Source organism: Solanum dulcamara, chromosome 4 (genome assembly GCF_947179165.1).
Source record: "Solanum dulcamara chromosome 4, daSolDulc1.2, whole genome shotgun sequence".
Taxonomy (NCBI): domain Eukaryota; kingdom Viridiplantae; phylum Streptophyta; class Magnoliopsida; order Solanales; family Solanaceae; genus Solanum; species Solanum dulcamara.
This window is the reverse complement of record NC_077240.1, coordinates 10314339-10337360: the sequence shown is the minus strand read 5'-3', so window position 1 is coordinate 10337360 and position 23022 is coordinate 10314339. Positions and strand designations below refer to the sequence as shown.

General features: G+C 35.7%; 4 protein-coding genes across 4 annotated transcripts; all 4 read right to left on the bottom strand.

The window, feature by feature from the left end:
• Positions 1 to 802: 802 nt before the first annotated feature.
• Positions 803 to 3813, bottom strand: LOC129884656 (pectinesterase-like). Its single transcript, XM_055958943.1, has 3 exons — positions 2753 to 3813; positions 1650 to 2414; positions 803 to 1259 (listed from the first exon to the last, which is right to left on the bottom strand). Exons 1-3 carry the CDS (start codon positions 3759 to 3761, stop codon positions 1006 to 1008), a joined length of 2028 nt encoding a protein of 675 aa, XP_055814918.1. The 5' UTR covers positions 3762 to 3813; the 3' UTR covers positions 803 to 1005.
• Positions 3814 to 4418: 605 nt separating this feature from the next.
• On the bottom strand, positions 4419 to 7354 carry LOC129883976 (probable pectinesterase/pectinesterase inhibitor 20). The gene is made up of 3 exons (XM_055958369.1): positions 6820 to 7354; positions 6340 to 6699; positions 4419 to 5198 (listed from the first exon to the last, which is right to left on the bottom strand). Exons 1-3 carry the CDS (start codon positions 7352 to 7354, stop codon positions 4495 to 4497), a joined length of 1599 nt encoding a protein of 532 aa, XP_055814344.1. The 3' UTR covers positions 4419 to 4494.
• Positions 7355 to 10271: 2917 nt separating this feature from the next.
• LOC129884655 (putative pectinesterase/pectinesterase inhibitor 22) lies at positions 10272 to 12232 on the bottom strand. Its single transcript, XM_055958942.1, has 2 exons — positions 11230 to 12232; positions 10272 to 11068 (listed from the first exon to the last, which is right to left on the bottom strand). The coding sequence occupies exons 1-2, from the start codon at positions 12191 to 12193 to the stop codon at positions 10398 to 10400; spliced, it is 1635 nt and encodes a 544-aa protein (XP_055814917.1). The 5' UTR covers positions 12194 to 12232; the 3' UTR covers positions 10272 to 10397.
• A 453-nt stretch (positions 12233 to 12685) lies between these two features.
• On the bottom strand, positions 12686 to 21330 carry LOC129886129 (F-box/LRR-repeat protein 3). The gene is made up of 7 exons (XM_055960681.1): positions 20220 to 21330; positions 20009 to 20134; positions 18594 to 18698; positions 18096 to 18495; positions 17543 to 17672; positions 17169 to 17463; positions 12686 to 13237 (listed from the first exon to the last, which is right to left on the bottom strand). The coding sequence occupies exons 1-7, from the start codon at positions 20847 to 20849 to the stop codon at positions 12992 to 12994; spliced, it is 1932 nt and encodes a 643-aa protein (XP_055816656.1). The 5' UTR covers positions 20850 to 21330; the 3' UTR covers positions 12686 to 12991.
• Positions 21331 to 23022: the final 1692 nt, after the last annotated feature.

Below are 23022 nucleotides of genomic sequence, written 5' to 3'. Positions count from 1 at the left end.
TTTTTTTAAATTTAATTAGTCAAACGTTTAGCAGCACACAAAAAATCACCAGTAGCATCTCTAGACACCACAACCTTTTCATTCTGTTTTATAGTGACCCAAGGAAATTTTATATAATAATAAATATAGAAAGGTGAGGGTGATTCGGACAATACAAAGCACAGAAGAACGAAAAACACAAATGCAAACAACAACAAGTATAGACATAAAAGTGCAAGATGATCCATACACACGACCACAAAAAGGAGAAAATGATCCTAATCTCCACTATTTCTTATTAAAAACAATATATTTTTCTCCTTTCCTTGCCCTTCTTGATGACTTGCAACACTTTATATAGAGGGATGAGGAATCATATTATCATGCATTTCTTAAATCTATATAGTGAGTCGTGTAGATGGCATATTTAAATTAAAATCATATATTGAGATTCTTTTTCCTCATCGCTAGCCACACCTTTTATAACATAAAAAAAATATAAAACTAAGGATGAATTTCTCAAATTGGCTTAAGAGGCAATGAAAACTAACCAACTTGAGGAATACCAGTTAATTCAATCTAATAAAATTATCAACAAGACTCGGGAAAGAGAAAACCCAATTATCTTATTTTCACCTAATTTCAAATATTCAAGCATTTATCATAGAAATTCCTAAGAAAAACTTTAAATGACGAGTAAAAAGAAAGGAGTATAATTACAAGTCAGATCATGACATGGGCAAAATGTCAAAACTATTTTTTTTCCAGCAAAATAACTGTTTTTTTTTGTTTTGTTTTTTTTTGTTTTGTTTTCTATACAGAGTTTTTATTTGTTCGAGCAGTTAGCAACAATTGTCTTGTATCTCCAAATAATAGTAGCAAAAATTGTTGATTGGGAAGGATTGAATGAAAGCTCATAATGAAGGAAATCCCCAATCAAGAAGATGAGAACCACATGATTATTGTCAAGCTCTTGACAATCAAAAGCTTAAAAACCAATTAGGCCCCAAACACCTAATTTCTTCTTTAGGAGCTGCCGTCACTCCCACTACCGTGCAGCCAAATTTCTCCGTTCGGAGATTCCGCTGGGCTTGGTACTTGTGCTGCCGCCGAATATTCATCTGTATCTGCTGCCGGAGATTGTGACGGAGATTCCACTGGTGATTCTGACGGAGATTCCTCTGAGGATTCTAACTCCGGAGCTTCTGCCCCAGATTCTGTCGACGGAGCATCTGCAGAAGATTCTCTCGGAGATTCTGCCGGAGCTGCAACTGCATTCTCTGTTGGAGTAATGTTCACATGTTATCTTTTTTTGTTTTTAATTCAAAATGTAACATTAGTATTTACATTTTTTACTATTCTAAGCAATTTTTCCGACTAATACACTAGCAATAAAAAACAATAACAATAACAACAATTTCGCCTCAACCCAAGCAAGTTGGAGTCTGGTAGTTCTATTACTGATTGACGGTTTTACAAATTCAATATAGTTTCTAGTTTTGTGTACATGTATGTATGTTTGCATATAGCACATAGATATGTACACGCATTTGTTTTTTTATAAAAAGATAAATTCTAATTAAGTTTGTTAAGAAATCTCTTATGAAGCTTTTCGTAATTATTTCTAAAAACTGTCTAAAGCCGAGATTCATATGAAGATTTGTCTTTACCACTGCCATCGTCTTTGTATTCTTCGTCGTCCACAGGGGAGTATTCGATGGAAGAATCAGATTGCGGTGGCGATAAGAAAAATCCAGAGGTATAAGGGATACCAGTAGATGGTATCCACTCATCGGCATCTAGGAATTTTGATGCTGTGAATCGTTGAACACGTTCAATAGGAAGTTCCTTAACACCTGACCAATTTACACGATCTGTTTTGGATGATCCTGACCCTTTATTGTTGAATTCAGTATAGAATAGTGTCTCAAAAGCGAATGTTTTGTTCCATTCCAACCATCCTTCTGGCTGAATCAGATCATCTATTGAAGATTCCATTATGACAGTTCTTGAATACTGTTTCCATGGACGACCAAGATATGTCTTGATTTCCCCCTTTACCTCATTATAAGAATCATCAGCCACAATGCTGCAGTTTTGAAAGACAAGTCCCGTTGGCTGGCGGGGGTCTGTCCTTCCTTGTGCTGTCACAATGCAGTGTTGCTCTTTCAGAGGCTTTCGTACCGCGATAGTGCAGTTCTGGAACACAGCAGCACCATCCCCAAAAACAAAATCGATGGTACCTCTGATCGTACAATCCCGATAAAATTGTCGATAGGTGTGGACGCAGAGAGTGTCTTGGTACCCATCCACATGGCAATTGTAGAAGATTGATTTATCTGCAGCCACTCTCAAAGCTATGGCCTGGTGTTTTTCTGGACCAGCAGAGTTCTCGAAACCAATGTCCTTAGCAATGAAATAATCTCCCATTATAGCTACAATAGTCACAATTATTCTTCTATTAAATCACAAACAAGAGAACATGAAACAATTATATAAGTAGTGTTATGAAATAAATGTTCGGCACATACCAAAATTAACCTTAGAGCTTATAGTCCGATACTTGTGATATTTCTATGGCAGAATGAGCATGTCATTAAGGATAAAATGAAAAATTTAAAGTCAAAGAGTTCTCAAATGTGGAAAATGTCATTTTTTAAAAATAAAATAGACCATAAAAGAAAAATGTCATATAAAATGAAACAGATGGAGTTAACTCATATATTTAAAATAATACTTATGTATACGTAATAAGTTGTGTACCAAAACTTACCAACAGTCGCAGTTTGGTAGGTTGGAATGCCGTCTTTGAAGTTTTGGTTTCCGGTGATTCTGGTCTTGGTTGGACCATCCCCAATGACCACCAAATTCGTCATGGTGCTAGTGAACTCCACTTTCTCATTATAAACTCCCTCTTTGATGTACAGAACAAAAGTGTCGTTTCTATGCTGTGGGATGTGTTTGAGAGCGTCATTGATAAACTTGTATTTGCCTGATCCATCCTTGGCAACAACCATATCGGGTTTGATTTCGTTAGAAATTTTAACAGCAAGAAGTCTGCGCCTTCCCACATCAATCCAATCAGGTAACAACTCAATTCCATGACCCAAAACAGGGGTTTCATCGAAAAGGAGACGACGACGATTGGAACCAGCGTTGAGGCTTGTGAAGACAGCTGAAATCTCGGTGATCATTGAAAGGGCATTGCTCGTTAGCTCCATGGAAACATTCAGTGCCTTTTTCATTTTCTCCCCTGTCACTCCGGTTGTTTTCTCAAAGCCATCCAAGCAACTTTCTTGATATGTAATTGCACCACTCAACCAAATTTTCAAATCAGCAATCCAATGACTCAGGTCATTGAACTCAAAACTTTCGAACTTGATGTGTGCTCTATTGAGATCATTAATGGCTTGCAATGCTAGATTCTGACAGTTCTCCAGGGCCATTTTTGATCTTGGATCCTCCTCAAGCTTTTGCATGAATGTTGAATTGTCAATTGCTTGCTTAATTTTCTTAATTGTCACCTGAAATGACTTTTGGATAAGATCTTTGGGATCTGAGGAGCCATCAGCCGTGGACTCGAGGCTCTCAACACATGTATTTTGATAGCGTGTAGTCTGGCATATATATTCAATAGCTTTTTTTGTAGTCGTAACATCTTCAGCATTAGCCGCCTTATCATTCCAATTCATGGTTACGACTACTGCAACTACCATAGCCACCAAGATTAATGAACATACACCAATAATGGTGAAATTCCTCTTGCGATTATTTCCCGCCATGCTTGATATCTATTGTTAAGATATTGTAAAACAAGTAATTAGAAATATTACTGCTTCGCGTTCAATTCACCAAATTGTGACGGAGAAGGGCCTGGAGGATTGCTCTTGACCCTCTCCTCAAAATGGCTGAAAAAAGAACGAATGAGAGATAAGACAAGTTATAGCTTTTTCCCAAACATTGTTCTGTTCTAGATAAGAAGCTTAGAGGGAAACAAGCATATTGACAGAGGATAAAAGTGAAAGTTGCTCAATTGTTTCTTATTATAGGTTCCAAAAAGCTAGGAGATTTTTTCCACCATCCATCAACTCCTATTTTTTTGACTGATCAATATTTAATTAAACCAAAAGTTACGGGGATAAAACAGTGATGTTTAATCGTGGTCCGTTGGCTTCTTTTTATCCATACTTTCTACACGGCTTAAACACACGAGTAATACTTAACCATAACTATAAATATCATATGAACACGTTTATTTACGCGTTTGAAGGGTAAATAACCAAGAAATGAGACCCCATTTGCGATTGAATTTTCTTAATTAACCCTCCCTAATTAAAGTTGTACATGTAGTTATAACAACGACAAGTTATATCCAGACCTGACATCTTTTCTTGATCAATTGAACTTATTAAAAAAAATAGGGGTGACAAAACATACAAATAATGAATTAGATAGAGTGATCACTTATAATTAGCTGAAGAACACAACCAAATAAAGAATTTTAAAAAATCTTGCTTATAAATATAAACCACCAGTGTAAGGGACTCCAGTCCAAGGCAGCCAATAATTCCCCACTATGAAATTGGAGACAGTGAAAGAAGATGCATCCATGTAACTAATTTCACCACGATAACCATGCCATGTGACTCTCTTACTGATATCCGATCCTGGACCATCATTCTTATATTCAGCATAATACAACGTACTCAGCGCGAAATCCCCTGTCCAAATAGACCAACCATCAGGATGAATAAAACTATCCATAACTGATCGCATATAAACAGTTCTGGAATACTCTTTCCACGGCCTTCCTAAATATGTTCGTACTGGTTTAGTGCCATTATACGAAGCCAACTCAATAGATGGAGTAATGGTACATTTGTGAATGGATATGCCCGTGTTCTGGTTAATATCGGTTCTGCCCTGTGCTGTAATTACATTAAACTGACCGGGCAATGGAAGGCGCGGATATATGTAACAGTTTTGGAAAACAACAGCTGCATTTCCGAAAATGAAATCTATAGTTCCGTAGATATTACATGCCTTGTAGAATTGTCTCTGAGAATGTGTGTAAAGTGTGTCTTGGTACCCTTCAAAGCTACAGTTGTAGAATGAGGATAGATCAGCACTATTCCGAACGGCTACAGCTTGGAACTTTGCTGCTCCTGCTGTGTTCTTAAAGGTAATGTTCATTGCCACAAATCCTTGCCCATCTACAGCTGCATCAGTGATTATATACATTTAGATACATCAAAAAAATAAAAAATACTACACAATTACTATTCGTATTAGAGATATATATCAACCTAGTTAACGAATAACTACTCGTAATAAAATAAGCTACTATAACAGATTAATTACCCTAGTCTAAAAAATATTTACAATGTCATGTGTATATACTCCCTCTATTCCATATTCTTTCCCAATAATTGCAGTACTTATTAAGTAGGCTTTATTACTATCTGTATTCTCCCCAACTAACCTCAAATCCTCAACCTTTAAAATTTTCACCGGTAATAATATACTGTAATACTACTATATATATATAATATACAACTGGCTCTATTGTAAACAATAAACAGTCATGTACTCCCTCCGTACGTTGCATTTTACTTATTCTTTATACTAAAAATAAATGTTTTATTTTATTTGTCCAATTTAGCAAATTAAGAGAGTTTTATTAAGTTTTTTAATACCGCCCTTTATATTAAATAACTACATAAAATAATACTCCCTCTATTCCATATTAACTAAAATTTTAGAGTTTTTTTTATTGTTCAAAGTTCAAGAGAAATGTTTGAATCTTTTTCCATATTTACCCTTTCCATTAATGAAGTTCTGTAATTTTGTAGGAGTTAATCTACACTACTTATAAAGTTATACTCCAATAAGAGACTATTTGTATAGATGCTTTCACATTTAATCATCTTTATGAGACTGATTAAACAAAAGGGTAATAGAGAAAAATATAGTTCAAATTTTGTCCTTAAATGCTTTTTTTAATATGCGTGCATTACCTTAAAAATTCTGTTAATATGGAATAGAGGGAGTAATAACCAAATTTAGAGTTCCAAAGCATCATTAATAAAGTTAGATTAGTAAAATACATTCCTAACTAAAGTTTTTTTAAGAGGTGTGTCAGATCAACATGTATCAAGTAATATGAAATAGAGGGAGTAAGAGTTAAGAAACTTAAATAAGGGTATATGACTTCTGGGAAATATATAATCCATAAGCAAAGAACAAGGGAACTGCATGGTGTACTAAATATGCACAGAAAAATTTACTAGGGGCGATTTTTTTCTCTTTTATAAAATCTTTAATAAATTAATCATTAAAGATCTGGTATTCCAAACCTACCAAATGTGGCAGAATTGAAAGTTGTCCATCCATCAGGTACGTTTCGATTCCCAGTGATTATAGTTTTGTCTATGCCATCACCAACCATCATCAAATACTTCTTGTTTGCAGCAATGGAAACATACTCATTGTAAACACCAGCAACCACATATATCTGGTAATAGCCTTCTTCTTCTACGCTGTTATTTGGGGCAGCTGCGATTGCGTCGTTGATACTAGTATAGTTCCCACTTCCATCCGGATTCACCACCACCTTTTGTCTAATTTTCAACATACTCCAACTTATAAAATCACCTACATCGGAACCAGGATTCCACCCCTTCTTAAAAAGTGCAAGTGACACACTGCACATCATGCTACCTGTTGGGACATAATATAATTCAGTAAATTAAAAGCGAGCTCTAGATATCTCTAAAAAAAACAAGCTCTAATTAGCTTTTAATTAAATAGAAATGATCAAGAAACTTCAACACAACGTACCTTTAGAAATTAAAGGTGTAATCAGGTTAGCAACCTGTAAAACAGAAGGCGCGGCTAGAAGACCTTCCAAACAAGTTTGTTTATTGGTAATAGTTGCGCTAAGCCAGGTTTCACCATCATTAGCTTCTGTATTCTCAAGTGAATTGTTCATTTTCTTAGCAATACCAGCAGCATTCGATAATAAATCAACGTTTAGGCGAAGGAGAAACTGGCAATCTTGGAGAGCAGAAATTGTTCCTTTAGGCAGTAATAGATCATTTATATTGAGGAAATCAATAATTGAATTAATAATCTGACTAGTTGTTGAAATGGAAAGCTGAATAGAGAGCCTTCCTGAGTCATAAATGTCAGTAGAATTGTTCTGAGGGAGTAAGGTTTTGCATAAATTAGGAAAAGGGGTGACGCTGCAATATCCATTTGAAGAGAGATCAAATGCATGAGAGACAGAGAAAAAGAACTGAATTATGAAGAATACAAGGATAGAATGTGTGAATGCCATGGCAAACAAATGAGCATGAATACGTATACGAGACATGCATTTATATACAGCAATTAAGTTTCATAAACAATTGTCATTTTGTAATAATATATATATAGTTGAATTATTGATCATGGCAACTTGGATGCCATGCTGTTGAAACGAGTGCCATATTTTATTTTGGTAATATCTTCTTAGTAGTGATTCTCGGCGGTTGCAATATCTTTTTTATGATGAAAAATTTATACATCGGTTTGCGAGCAAAGTCAAGCGATACCTAGTGAACATTTAAACATTATTCCATCTTGAAGTAGGAAGGATTTGTTGGGTTAAAATAATCTAAATTAAGATATTTTTTAATATGATGTGATATTATACGTTCTAAATTAAATTTGTTTTGTAGCTATTAATTAATGTCATCTCCTTTAGTGATGGCAAATGAGCAGATTGAATCAGATATGAATGAATTAAAAACGAATAGAATTGCAATCCACTTATATAAATATGAATAAAAAGAAAAGGAATTTGGTAAAAAAAAATTAACTCACTTTAATCTCCTAAGGTCAAAAAAACTTTAAACCTCCATTAATGAATTGAGTTAATTAAAATCAACACTAACAATAAAAAGTTTACTTTAAGGGTGTGTCTAGTATGAAGAAAAAATATTTTCATTCTCTTATTTTTTGTTGCCTTAAATATTTTGAAAAATAATTTCGAAATTGACTTATGTTCCTCTAATTTAAGAAAAATAATTTCTCATACATAAAGTAAGAAAAACATCAAAAACTCTCTTTCGACCTCATCACTATCACCACAAGCTAATCCACTCAGACCTCAATTCGGGATTCAACTTATTAAAAATTAGTGGTCCAATTCATTAAAATATGAATAAAATAAATTTAGTATAACTTAATAAATCACTAAAGGGCTAATTACTATTTTTCTCACCTTTTTTCAATTTACAGAAATTCTTTAAAAATATGGTAATCCGGATACATTAATTCAGTAATCTAGATACATTAATTCGGTAATCCGGATACATTAATTAGGATTTTATATATCAGCGGGTAATATTTAAAGCATGATACATTGAATATAACGATAATTTATGAATCAGAATTAATGTATCCGAATTATGGAATTAATGTATCCGGATGGAAAGAAGAGATTTTTGATTTTTTTTGAAATGAATGGAAGTAATGGAAAATATGATAAATAAAATAGTGTAATTAGGTAATTTTTTCAGAAATTTATTTAATAAATATGAATTGAAATTGTCAGCTCTAATCTCCCTTGAACTAAGTAATTCCACACAACCCATTACAATTCATGGACTAATTTGGGATTAATCATGTGCCACCCACATCAACCATGTAATTATGGCCATCAAATTAGCCCCCTAACATCTTTTTTGTGTAACATCTTTGAAGCTACAATAAAGATAAGGTAGCAAAAGGCACTAAGCAAGGCCCAACGCCATCACTATACCATCTCCATACTCATCTCGCTAAATTATTGAATTTAATGCTAATTATTGGACTAAAATAATAATCCAAAGATATATTCTTAACATGATAGGTTGTTGTCGGCTTTAAATCAAACTTGCACTGTTTTCCCATGAAACCTTACATCAGTAAGAGTACTAACCAATACGTTGTAAGTAACTTCATTCACTTTTCTAGCTATTAATATAAAACTTTGTTCATACATATGCAACAGGTTCTCCATCATGCTTAAAAGGGAAAAGATTAAAGAAAGGTGCATTCCACACAAAAGGGAGGAGAACAATCTGAAAAATACCAAAATAAAATTGGCCTATTTCACTGACCATTGATGGATCACGGATGAGATAAATTTTGTACTAATAAATGACTAATCTGAAGAATTGTTGCTTCAGTTGTCCTTTTGAGTACGAGGTCAGGGATATATTGACATAACTTGCAAAGACAAATTTCAGTTACCTTTATCTTGAAGCCTCAATAGAGGGCAAGAACATCACTATTGACTACGTTGCATTAAGGAATTAAAGGTCTAAAAAAGAAGTGCAATATTTCACGTGGAAAACTAAACACATGGAAAGACAATTAAAATAGTAATCACATGATTTTAGGAGATTGCGAACTATACGTCAACTTTTTTGCTTGAAGAAAATATTATGATTTTAGTAATATACATCGTTAATATATACTACAACTTAAACTCAAAATGTACCTAACCAATTTAATAAGTACCAAGCTTTGGAGACCTCAAACATTCGTCCAGCGCATTTTGTCCCTCATGTATGCAATTTGACAACGTAACCCAGCTAAACGTAAGTCAACCTAAAACAAATCTTCTATATTGTGGATCAACATATACACATGATCAATTCAAGCACACTAAAATACTTAATCATAGACGGCTGTATGATATATTAATAAAAAGTAATGGCATGTTTCTAAAAATCAAAGCATACACATTGTGCAGTTTTCCTAAGCATTGAATGTAGTTTCTCCTCCTTACAGCTCAGTTTAGCCTTTGAAATTATTTTCTTATACTGAGTATAAACATCTAGAAATTTCATAATATTATACCACCAAAAAGTCAATATATTGTAGCAATATGGTCTAAACATCCCCTTTAAGTAAATGCTGCATCTACTCTTTAATCTCGGTGATATTTAAAAAATTAAAGTGTTAATTAAGAAAAGAAGTACGTAAACGTAGTTAATATAATCAACAAGTTAGAGACCCTATAATAGCCCTAGCTCAACTTCAGGGAACATAAAAAAGTCGAGCATCTCTAATTTTTTCCAAAGCCAAAAAACGTAGGATGCATACTCTATGGATTGTACGTTATATATACGTGTATACTCACGAGATTTGATTTTGTAGCGCTTTACAAACTTGTTTTTAATTTTATATTATTTTTTAAAGAGATTTTCAATTTAGAAAATTTGAATTGAGTATTTTCTTTTATTGAATTTGTAGTGGTCATGAGAAATCATTTGAGACGCTTCTCTTTTTATAATGATGCATATTATATACAACGCCATTTTGAATTATATACACAATATATAAAACGATGAAACAATTGAACCGTAACTATACGTTACTGCAGCCTAATTAGTAAGACCAGCTGAGAACTGGACGCCGGTGGCCGGCAACCACGACATGCCGTCGATGAAATGTTGAACGGTGAAGAAACTAGCCGATAAAGGATCTTTAATAATATGGTATCCGGGCCACTTAACCCGACCCGAAAGTGATGATCCAAGCCCATAATTCTTATACTCACCATACCACAAGCTGTTCAAAGCAAAATTCCCATACCACTCCAGCCATCCTCTGGGCTGGACCATTCCACTCATGTAAGTATTCATGTACACAGTCCTTGAATACATTTTCCAGGGCCGGCCCAAATAAGTTGGCCTAGTGGCGTAAATGTAGCTATCTTGGATTGAAAATCCAGTGCTTTGATGTGGGCTTTTTCGACCTTGGGCAGTGATTGTTACCTTTTGTAATGGAAGTGGAGGTCTAGTGTAAATCTTACAGTTTTGAAGAACTGCAGCACCATTGCCAAAAATGAAATCTATGGTGCCATAAATGCTGCATTCGCGATAGAATTGACGGAGTGAATGGGCGTAAAGTGTGTCTTGATATCCTTCCATGCTGCACCTGAAAAAGGCCGATTGATCCGAGTCCACACGAAGGGCCACGCCTTGGAAGTTTTTAGGCCCAGCAGTATTGCGAAATGTTATGTCTCGCGCAATAAATCCCTTGCCCGAAACAGCTGTTAAATAAATCAAAGAGAAAGGTAACTAGTTGTAGGCTTGTAGCATATGTCTATTTGTTCAACTTTGTGCATATCTAAAGTTGGAGTGCATAAATGTTTATGTATTATGTCTAAAAAAGAAACGTACAGAAAAAAAGGTTCATGAGAAAACTACGTACCAACAGTTGCAGTTCTAAAAGTAGTCCATCCTTGCATGAAATTTCTGTTACCAGTAATGACAGTGGCTCCAATCCCATCTCCCACAAGCATAATATTGGTTTTTTTCTTCTTCAAATCAATATTTTCATGGTAAATTCCCTTCTTCACGTAGATCACATATCTCCTGTTACTATAGCTTGGAGCCTCATTTATAGCCTGTGCAATCGACCGATACCGGCCGCTGCCATCTAAGGACACAACAGCATCTACATGCATTCTATTTGGTTTAGAAACTAGCAAATCTTTGTCACCATTTGTCATCCACTCTGGATACTTTTGATTTTCATATGTTATGTTCTCATTTCTTGGTGGTTTAAATGGTAAGCTATGCAATTGAACATACAAAGTTAAAACATTGTTAATGAGTTGTGTGACTTGTGTTAAACTTCCCTTGATGAAATTTTCGAGGTGACGGTCTGTGCCTTCGAATCCTTCTAAGCAGGTGTCTTGGTTGCTCAATGCAGCACTCAGCCATGCCTTGAGATTTCCCTCATAATGAACGTTCTTTGAACCAGCTCGGATTTTTCTCATTTCACCTAAGGACCATGCTAGTTCAGTGACTGAGAAATCGAGAAGTTCTTGGCAATCCTCAATGGCCATTTGATCCCTGGATGAAGCTGATAAGGTGCTGAATTTTGTGATGGATTGAATGGTTAGCTTTGCTTGATTGAGGGAGTTTCGAATGGCTGCTCTGAGGATTGAATTGGGGTCCTTATGGACAGGATCATCAAGATTGGATTGTATGTGTGAGAGGCATAAGGCTTGGTTTTGGATGTTGTTGCAAGCTTGAATGATCATGGCATGAGGATCAAGAGTAGGGGATGTTTGGTATGGATGGAAAGGCTCATGTTCATTTTCATATTGAGAGAGAACATGGTAGAAAGGTAAAAGAATAAGAATAAAGAGAAATTTGTTGATCTCCATAGTTGATGGAATTTTTTTTGGATGAAGAGTGGAAAAGGGAATGGTTGCAATGGCCAATTTAAAAGAAAGAATGATAGGAAGGGAGTACAGATTGAGAATTGTTTCTCATGAAAGAAAAGGGAGAGAATTGTAAACATGGAAATATATGCTTTTCTCTCTTTCCAACTTTCAAGTTATCCTGCCTTGCATGACATGGTTGCAAAATTCTATTTTTACCATGTATTGTCAATTTTCTCATGGTACTTCTGGACACCTAAAGTTGGATTCTCCAGTGTGTGGGATCCATTATAATTTTTGGTTTCACACTGTAAAAAAATGTTGGTCTCCTCCTTTTCTTCTTATTAGTTTTCTTGTTCACATTTGACATGAACCAAACAATAACTTACCCAAGCTAATCCCACAAGTGGGGTCTGAAAGATAGTGTGTACGCAAACCTTACCCCTATCTTGGGAGGTAGAGAGGTGGTTTCTGATAGACTCTCAGCTCAAGAAGCAAGCGCAAAACAGTGATATTATCTGCCATTAACTTTAGAAATCCTCTGATAATGATGTTTTAACATTCATAGTTGATCTCCAGACTGCAAAGGTACATATGAAGTTAATACAATGAGTCCACACAAGTGAAGAGTCGCGCAAAATCCCTTAAGTGGACTTACAAACAATAGACGGAAAATCTCTGCTTACTGATGGAATTGGAATAGTTTTAGGTTCAACAGCTCAAATGTATTGGTAGTACCCCATTCATGTAAGTGGGGGCTATGGTAACACACGTTGGCATGTACTGCTGGGATATTGTACCTTAATCCCACCTAATCCTGCATCCTCTTGCCCTCAATGTCTGAACTATGTCTGGTGTAAGCTGTAGTCTCAGGGAGGCAAACAATTTAACTTTTTTCAGCCGAACACAGGAAGCCCGAAGAGCAACCTCAAAGCCATTGGTTGACACGTTGTAAAGGTTTACGAGCTTGGCATCCTGCAACCGTGTCAAGTTCCCCATCACCATGCACAGGCCCACATCCGAGATTGCACAATGACTCAGATTAATCTGCCATCAAAGATTTATTTCAGCAGTTGTAGACAAATTCATAAGCCTCTATTCCCATTTAGGTATTCAAGGACACAAGATATGTATCGCACAACATTGTATTATATTTAGGAATACATGTGGACTAACAAGGAAAATAAGGAAAAAATCTGCTGCTTATACGATTGCATGCATAACATAACCAAGTCCCAATGCATAGACAAGCATCAAGGGTGCCAACAACGGCTACATGCATCTACCCGTGAGTAAATTAAATTATACAATTTGCACATACTGAGTCAGTCAATTCCGGCTAGTAGAACTTAGAGAAATTGACATGAAAATGTCTAATTTTTTAATTGATAAGGCAAAGTATCTGTATTACTGAAGAACTTAATGATTATGGTCTTCATTTCGAACTCAGTCAACTTGCCCAAGTTAAACAAGTATATAACCCAGTTAAACTCATAAGAGATTGTTCATTAAACCACAAAAACATAGAGCAATAGCAAGAGAATCATTAGACCTGATGAATGCTCATTTCAGATTAAACGACTCACTAAATAAATGCACTGTCGAGTACTTCTGATTCTTGAACAGACAATGAAGATAAAATTCAACCAAGCATGTTACAACTTTCAAGTAATTTATGGCATCATTTTTTAAAAATAAATAATTGTGCCACATGCCACAGCTTTGTGCAAGAAACAATGACTTGATTCTAACTGATGACCTGGTTGAAAACTGTAGTAAACATCATACAGATGCCTATGAGAATGATGTTAAAACAGATGTCATGGTTGAATCTTATCCTTTCAATTACAACAACAACAACTATGCCTCAATCCCAAATAAATTGGGGTCAATTATATGAATCCTCATAGACCATGTTTTTCCATTTAAGCTCAATTCATGTCATTGTCATACCAAATAAAAATAAAAATTGAAAATGAGTTAAATATATTAATAATAAGTAGTAACAATAATATTAAAAGTTCTCTATATTTTACCAGCATATAAATTTATGATCGGTCAAAATACTCCCCGAAAAGCATTAGGTTCACAATCAACCTACTAACAAGACTAAAACGGTAAAACCTATTCCCAACTAGTAAGTATCACCTATTATGGATCTTTTTCTTCCATTTTTCTTTATCTATAGCCAATTCTGCATAGGTTCCAAAAAAGTTGTTGGTCTTTCGAGACAACTTCCTTCCATGTGATTCCTTTTGTCCTTTAATTGATATTGAAAGAAGAAAATCAGATTCAGTTAATCCTCAGTTGGTCTCAATTTGACACCTCACGAGTATTCAGAAAAAAAATCAACTTAGAAGTTCAAGTATGATCAGTACCTGTTTCATACATCACTGACACGCTGATGTTGGTAAGAATATTAAAGTGAAATGACATATCTGAATACTTTTTCATGATAGGACATATCTGAAGTTAATAAACCTTAAAGGGGAAATGGAAGTTTTTTAGTAAAGTTTATACGCTGATTATTTGAGTTGGTAAATTCAATATCAAGTTTAATCAGTCAAAAGGTTGTCGATAATTTTGCAAAAACTTTGATTGATATCCAAAAAGTACGGGTATTCTGAACTTTTTATGCATTACAACCAAGAATTGATTAGTTGATTAGGGTTGATGCAAAATTCTGAGTCCTTTCCGCATTGTGCATATAGCAAAATAATAATTCTCAATCCTGAAGAATGACCTACTAGGCTACTAAGTCCAAAGGCAAAAAAGTGGATATAGTAAAGTTTAGGATGAAACAGATGCCTGACAAAGATAGACACATAGTCCTAACATATCTTATCATGGGTACAGATAATTATGCACCAAAAAGTTATCTAGGAAATCTACTTGTCAAACTTGAACCATTATGCACCTCCAAGAAATCACTACTCTACTTTGAACTTCAAACAAAGAGAAAACCAGGATTGCTTGATCCAGGCACTAATATAAATGTAATTGTGGACCAAGAGAGCTATGTTGTATCGAACATTTTCGAACATTTTGGGTGTTGCAGGAGTATTTTGGTCGAAGAGGTTAAGGGTGTTGTGCATAGAATGCGCTGGGGAAGAGCGACCGGACCTGACTAGATTCCTGGGGAATTTTGGAAGAGCGCGAGCTCGGTAGGTTTGGAGTGGATGACTAGGTGATTTAATGTCATCTTTAAGACAGCAACGATGCCCGAAGAATGGAGGGCGAGCGTAATGATCCCTCTATACAAAAACAAGGGGGATATCCAGAGCTGCAACAACTATAGAGGTATCAAACTTCTAAGTGATACTATGAAAGTGTGGGAAAGAGTGGTGGAGATGAGGATTAGGAGAGGCGTGTCTATTTCAGAGAACCAGTTCGGGTTTATGCCGGGACGGTCAACTACAGAAGCCATCCATCTTATGAGGAGACTGGTGGAGCAGTATAGGGAGAGGAAGAGGGACTTGCATATGGTATTCATCGATCTAGAAAAGGCTTACGATAAAGTTCCACGAGAGATACTATGGAGATGTTTGGAGGCTAAAGTGTCCCTGTGGCGTACATTAGGGTGATCAACGACATGTATGAGGGTGACAAAACCAGGGTAAGGACAGTAGGAGGGGACTCAGAGCACTTTCTAGTTGTGATGGGGTTGCATCAAGGATCAGCCCTTAGTCCGTTTTTATTTGCCTTGGTGATGGATGGATTGACGCGGCAAATTCAAGGTTAGGTACTATGGTGTATGCTTTTTGCGAACGACATAGTCCTGATCGATGAGACTCGTAGCGGAGGATTGGAGACATACCTTGGAATCTAAAGGGTTTAAGCTGAGTAGGACCAAGACAGAGTACTTAGAGTGCAAGTTCAGTGAGACAACTCAGGAGGTTGGCGCGGAAGTTAGGCTTGGTGACCGAGCCATCCAAAAGAAATGTAGTTTCAAGTACCTTGGGTCTATCATGCAAGGCAGCGGGGAGATTGACGATGATGTCACACATCGTATTGGGGTAGGGTGGATGAAATGGAGGCTCACTTCGGGTGTGCTATGTGACAAAAAGGTGTCACCACAACTTAAGAGCAAGCTCTACAAAGTGGTGGTTAGACCGGCTATGTTATATTGGGCGGAGTGTTGGCCAATTAAGGTCTCTCACGTTCAAAAGATGAAAGTAGCCGAGATGAGAATGTTGAGATGGATGTGTGGGTATACCAGGGGCGACAGGATTAGAAATAAGGCTATTCGGGACAAGGTAGGAGTGGCCTCGATTGAAGAAAAGATGCGGGAAATGCGACTGAGATGTTTTGGGCCTCGAAGGTGTGAGAGGTTGGCCATGGATGGTTTCAGAAGAGGTAGGGGTAGGCCGAAGAAATATTGGGGAGAGGTGATTAGACAGGACATGGCGCAGTTACAGCGTAGCGTACCGAGGACATGACCTTAGATAGAAGGGTGTGGAGGACCCATATTAGGGTAGAAGGCTAGTACATAGTCTCGTTATTCCTCCGTATTAGTAGACGTATTAGCGCACTATAATTTCTTGTGCTCTGACTTCTGTTATTATCTTTCTATTACTTTATGTACTTTGATTACTCTATATTATCTGTGTCGCTTTCGTTATTTGCATTATTCGTTATTTGCTTTCTCATATCGCTTTGAACTTCTTAGTCTTATCTGACCTATTTTTATGCTTCTTTTGAGCCGAGGGTCTCTCGGAAACAGCCGTCCTACCTTGGTAGAAGTAAGGTATGCGTACACTTTACCCTCCCCAGACCCCACATTGTGGATTTCACTGGATTGTTGTTGTTGTTGTTCTCATGATTTAGAGAAATGATAAAAACTGATCAAAGGTGTATTGTTCTTATCATTTAACCATTACTGATCAACTGATAATGCAGGAAGCACATGGCAAGCAGATTTAACAGCATCATACATTACAAGAAGTAGAGAGAGCAGTTCGAGATTGAGAAGTTATACCTGTTGCAAATTCCTAGAGTAATAAGCAAGAGCCATGAAACCCGAATCATCAATGTTAGCACAGTCTTTCACATCCAATTCAGCAAGTCTCTTGCATCCAGTAGCAAGTGCTGTTAAACCAGTGCCTGTGATATTCAAAAGACTCCGCATCTCGAGGTCAGAGAGCTCTGGTAGATTGCCGAGACACTCAATTCCTCTATCAGTGACCTCACTGCAATAAGACAAGTTTAACTTCTGCATTCTTTTGCAACCATTTGATAAAGCATAGATTCCATCATCACCAATTCCTTTGCACCTGCATATGGTTTTTAAGATATAATATAAGAAGACATTCTCAATTTCATGGGATAAGTTAGATGGAGCAATCACTTTACCGGTATAAATCAAGTTCACGAATCTCCCTGCAACTTCTAGCAACATAGTACAGGCCCAAGTCAGTAATGTTAGTACATAGTCCCAACTTCAGACATACAAGCTTTGTACATTTAGACAGGTAATAAAGTCCTGCATAACAGATAAGATGCAACACATATTAGCACATGTCTAAAGCATAGCTGAATCATAGCTAGAAATGCTTAATTTAAAGTCAAGTCACCAACTGCACAAGTTTTGGAGTAACCATATCATCGAAGACTTATCGTGAGGAACTTTGAGACATGAATGCACAAAGCTTCAACATGTCATTAAAAGAAGAAAAAAGAAAAAGAAGAAAAAAAGAAAATCAGATGTCTTGCTCTTGAGGAATGGGAAGCCAACACACAAGCTCAAAACTTGAAGAACATAAAAAATGGAAATAGAAACCAGATGAGACGAGGGAAAATCAGATGTCTTGCTCTGGGTCCTTCAGAATAAACGGAAATTCACCTTTATCTGAATGGTGACAGAATAAATACGTTAATAAAAACAAAAGAACGGTTTGAGTCTCACCAGTGTCATTGACTCCAAAACAATCAGTAAGATCAAGCTCCTCAAGTAAGGAACAATGTAATCCCAGGCGATATAGGCTCTTTTCTGTGAGTGAGTTGCAGCACTCCAACTTGAGGCACAAAACACTCCGGCAACAATCTGTTATAGCTGATATTGCATTATCAGTAAGTTCGCTGCAGCATGTGAGATTCAAGATATTTAAATTAACACCCCCTGATACCAGCTGGAAAATGCCCTTGTCAGTCACTCCTTTGCATTTTCCAAGCCCAATTTCGACCAAATATTTGCAATTGAAATTAATGATCTTGAAGAATGATTCAGAAACTGGTGCTCCATCAAGTATGAGCATTTTCAGATTCTTTAGGTCCTTCAGCCCTTGGATGACTTTAGTAGGAAACTCCTGGTGCATCAAGATTCTCAATCTAAAGTGCAGAACCAACATCAAAAACTCCACAAGGAATTATTCAAAATGTAGGTTCTAACAAGAAATTTACTCACATGGAAACAGTGACTAGCGTAGATTTGTAGCATCAAAGGATGTCCATTAATCAAGAAAGCCAAGGCAGATGAGCTTAGTCTGTCACACCTTGATACATCCAGTGCCTGTAATCAGACAATTTTCTGAATAGTTATGGCAACCAAGGTAACTTATGTATGTTTTCTAACCTGAAGACAATTTCATGGCCAGTTCTTCTTAGAGGTAAAGTAGCCACATAAAATGCTAAAGCTCTGAGCTTTAGAATACTAATTTCAGATATTCATGGATAGACAAGTGTTTTCCACTATACGTATATAGAAATTGAAGAAAGAAATATGAATGCAGCTGGAATGCTTAAAGGTCACCAGAAAAGCTGAAAGTGGGATTCATAAAAACTACAAATAGATAGATAGCTAAATAGATAAAGAGGATCAGAACTAGATCATGCAGCGTCTAGTGATGCCTTTATTCGCTTACAGTCAGAATACCAGGAAACGTCATCTGCCATAAATCACAATTTCCAATAAGCATTTCCTGTATTCCAGATTCATGTGGTTACTGCATAATCTGTCCCAAACTCCATCCATATAATTTTTTTTAATGACTGAGAAATCCGTATGGAGCCAACCCTTTGGGCCAACCAGAGTCTTTGACACTCGAGATGACGGGCCCGCCCCTCTACCCTTCTCCACTTAAATACCAGAGTTAATTCACTTGGCACAGGGGTTGAATCTGTGAGACACAAGTCCCTCAAACTTTGCCAATTGAGCTAACTTAACTTTAAACTTCTCATTTTAACTCAACAAGGAAGCTTTTGCAGTCACACAGATGTTATGGTATGTTAAAATAACAAGTTTCAAAAGTTTTATAGCCATTCAAATATTATGGCATGATTAAGAACACAAGTTCAAAGTCTTCATTTCTTTTTTAAACTCTGTCCCGAGTTAAACTATGTCATACAAGTTGGTACTGAGAGAGTATGAGTTAACAAAAACAAACTTAACTCGATGTTATGTTATATGACACATTTAAGATCACAAGTTTCAAAAGGTTATAGCCACACAAATATTATGGCATAATTAAGACCACAAGTTTCAAAAGTCATTCCTTTCTTTCTTAAACTCCGGAACAAGTTAAACTATGCCATATAAATTGGAACTGAGGGAGTACAAGTTAACAAAAACAAATTTAATGCATTTTCACTTCTAAGATAAATTTATAATTTGACAAGCTAAAAACAAATGAAATTACATGTGCTTATTTATGAAGCTATTGCATTTGCATACAAGGTTTATTTTCAGGCTTAAATTCGGCAAAAACTCAATAGCAACACGGTAAAGGTCACTTTAAGAGAGGAAAACAAAACTCCAAAAATAGCTGTGATCTCATACTTTTCTACAATTGATCAAAATAGTTTGTCAAACGTGTTAATCACCTGAAGCGAAGAACACCCTTTTCCAAGATAATGTAGTCCTTCATTGTCCACGATGCCGCACCCAACCATAGCCAAATGCTCCAACTTCTCCATATTGCTTATAGAACGCAGCGACATACTAGTAACCTGAAACAACACCAAATCCACATTTTTACAAACACAGTAAAGACATTTGCCTTATTTAAAACGACAAAAGAGAAGGATAACAAACTTTTAGGTATGAAATGTCAAGCTGCTTCAGTTGTGTACATTTCTTGGACAAAAAATCAATCCCAAGATCAGTAATTTCAATGCACCATTTCAAGCTAAGTTTCTCTAAGCATTGACACCCAATAGCAATTTTCGCCAAACCAACATCAGTAAGACCCAAACACCTGTCCAGTTTTACATCCCTTAAAGACCCACCAAAAGATAAAGCCGCAGCTTCCCTATCACCAAAACCCCAGCAGTAAGATACGTCAATAGACTCCAAAACAGGGCACGACTTCATAAGCAATTCCAACCCGGCTGATTTCAACCCAGTGCTTCGACTCAGCACCAGCCTCTTCAACCTCCTACTCCAATCCGGCAACCCATAACCCACCAGCATGGCAACAGCTCCGCCATCGATTTGGGGGCAGACGGAAAGGTCAAGGGAGTCAATACGTGGGAATTTGGAGAAAAGGGTCGTGATGAATTCAGGACGAAGGATCCGGAGATGGGTACGGTGGAATGAGTCAACTCGAAGGAATGCTTTACAAACCAAACGGAAAGCTTTGCGGTCGGAATCATGGGTCATGAAGGACAAAATTCTTATAAGAAGATCCTCGTTAAGAACAGAAAGTAACAGAGCAGAATCCATGAAAACAATATCAAAACAACAACATCTATCGATTAAATGAATTTTAACAACTCCTTTCGGACTATTTGAATTCAATACGCTGAAATACAAATCTTGAATAAACACTGAATCTAATCTCAACTAGTCAATACTTTGTCTATGGATCTTCTGCTTCCCACCAAAACTAGAAGAAAATGTCAAGAAAAGCAAAGGGTTGTGATTGTATTATGTCGGGACAAAGAGGAAGAGGAGACGAATGTTGAGAAGGGGCTGAAGGGTGGAAAAAGAAAGAGTACAAGACAGACCAAAACGGATCTTGCGGAGGAAGATAACCATGGTAATTCACAGGCGATGTTTTTCAGGTGGGTATCGGAAATTCCCAGGTGCTTATGACGACAAGTGAGAAAGGAAGGATTCTTGATTTTGGGGAGATAAGTGAAGTGGTGCTGGAGATGCATTCATTGATAAGTGATCTGTAAACTTTGCGATGGTGGCATGTTGATGGCTACTAATAACTGGCCAAAATTTAGGCATGTCACGTGACACCATTCTGCCCATTTGAAATTTATCTACTTTCACAAAAATAATTAACGCGCCGGATAAGAAATAAATTATTTATATATTAATTTTTGTATAACTTAAATGATTTTTGATAGGTAGATATGAAATAAATTATTTATATATAAAATTAATATAATATTTAATTAATAATTTAAAAGCCAACATAATTAATACATATATAAGTATATATATAACTAATCATGCATAATTAATACATACATAAAATAATAAATAAATTAACTCATAAATAATTTTTAATTAATAAATACATAACGCTAACCAACACTAAATGACATGGGTGTTAAAAAGAAGATTGTCACTCCATGAAATTGAAACTTTCTTAAGATAGTAACAAATCGTATTATAAAATAGATCGATTGAGGCCTAGTTGACTTCAAAATTCATTTAGGTCCACAGGCAGATTTAGAAATTGAAAATGATGGAACATCAATACTTTTAATAGACATGTCAATTTTGTCTCTTCGTATAATATACAAGATATAAAATTTGGTGTGGAATTTCAAAAAACAAAATTTTAGATGAATGTTGAAAGCAAAAATCGATCCATCTCAGTTAAATACGCAACAAGTCATTCTATGCATTCCAGATTAATCAGTGCAAATAATTTTATTTTTCTATATGTTATATACATTTTTTCAAGGTTATCGGAGATTGATGAGCCTCTCTCTAGGGTCCACTTCTATTTGGATCAAGATAAATTGAGTTGTGATCCATAATTAGGATTGTATAAGACCCCGTTTGGATGGGCAAAATCAACTTAAAGCTCCTTTTTAGCTTTTGGATGTGTTTGTCTAATACTAACTTTAAGCCATAAAGTTCTTAAAGTCAGTCAAAATGAAAAAATTAGGATTCCTAACTTTTTTCTCTAAGTGCTTAAAGTCATTTTCTTTGACCATGAAAATTACTTTTATATCCCTTATATTTTAACTAAATTTCCAAACTACCCTTTTTATTCTTTTAACCCTAAAATTCACATTATTTTTCTTATTTAAGCACTTTTATCCAAACACTCAACTGCTTATTTATAAAAATAATTTTCAGAACTTCAAAGTTCTAAAAGCACTTCATACATAAAAGTTACTTTTTTAAGTCATCCAAACGGACTCTAAATCGAGTTTAAATAAGTTGAGTGATTACACTTTCTTTATGTGTATCAATTATTTAAAATTGAGAAAAGTCTTAAATATGCTATTGAACTTTAAGAAAAGACCCATTTATATCATTCGTTAAAAGTTTGGCTTATCTATATAATTGCCGTTTGAGAAAAGGCTCATCTATGCTATTATTTTTTAACTCTGATTTTGCAAAATCACTCAAACAACTTTTAACACTTTTCTATTAGAATTTTGAATTAAATATACTTTTTTTGTTTTTTCTTCTTCAAGAACACATGAAGAACACCAAGAACTCCAAATTTTCAACTTTTTTATTTTTTTACGAAATTACCTCAAATTTCAATAGTAACATCCCTCCGAGCTAGATATCAAAAACCAATATCTTTTAAGCTCAAATTTCAATCTAACCCAACAAGACACTTAAAATTTTTTCAAAGTTTCAAAACTTTAACCCCCTTGAATGGTAGAATTTTCTCCACAACTCCAAATCACTTGAA

Coding starts and splice junctions, on each gene's coding strand:
- LOC129884656 (XM_055958943.1), bottom strand. CDS start 3,761: ATGGCGGGAAATAATCGCAAGAGGAATTTCACCATTATTGGTGTATGT. Junction 2,415..2,752: donor CTACCAAACTGCGACTGTTG/GTAAGTTTTGGT, acceptor TGACTATTGTAG/CTATAATGGGAGATTATTTC. Junction 1,260..1,649: donor ATACAAAGACGATGGCAGTG/GTAAAGACAAAT, acceptor TTACTCCAACAG/AGAATGCAGTTGCAGCTCCG.
- LOC129883976 (XM_055958369.1), bottom strand. CDS start 7,354: ATGTCTCGTATACGTATTCATGCTCATTTGTTTGCCATGGCATTCACA. Junction 6,700..6,819: donor TACACCTTTAATTTCTAAAG/GTACGTTGTGTT, acceptor ATGTCCCAACAG/GTAGCATGATGTGCAGTGTG. Junction 5,199..6,339: donor TTTCAATTCTGCCACATTTG/GTAGGTTTGGAA, acceptor TCACTGATGCAG/CTGTAGATGGGCAAGGATTT.
- LOC129884655 (XM_055958942.1), bottom strand. CDS start 12,193: ATGGAGATCAACAAATTTCTCTTTATTCTTATTCTTTTACCTTTCTAC. Junction 11,069..11,229: donor TTTTAGAACTGCAACTGTTG/GTACGTAGTTTT, acceptor TTTATTTAACAG/CTGTTTCGGGCAAGGGATTT.
- LOC129886129 (XM_055960681.1), bottom strand. CDS start 20,849: ATGGATTCTGCTCTGTTACTTTCTGTTCTTAACGAGGATCTTCTTATA. Junction 18,496..18,593: donor ACGCTAGTCACTGTTTCCAT/GTGAGTAAATTT, acceptor TTGATGCACCAG/GAGTTTCCTACTAAAGTCAT. Junction 17,673..18,095: donor TTTTGGAGTCAATGACACTG/GTGAGACTCAAA, acceptor TCTGTTATGCAG/GACTTTATTACCTGTCTAAA.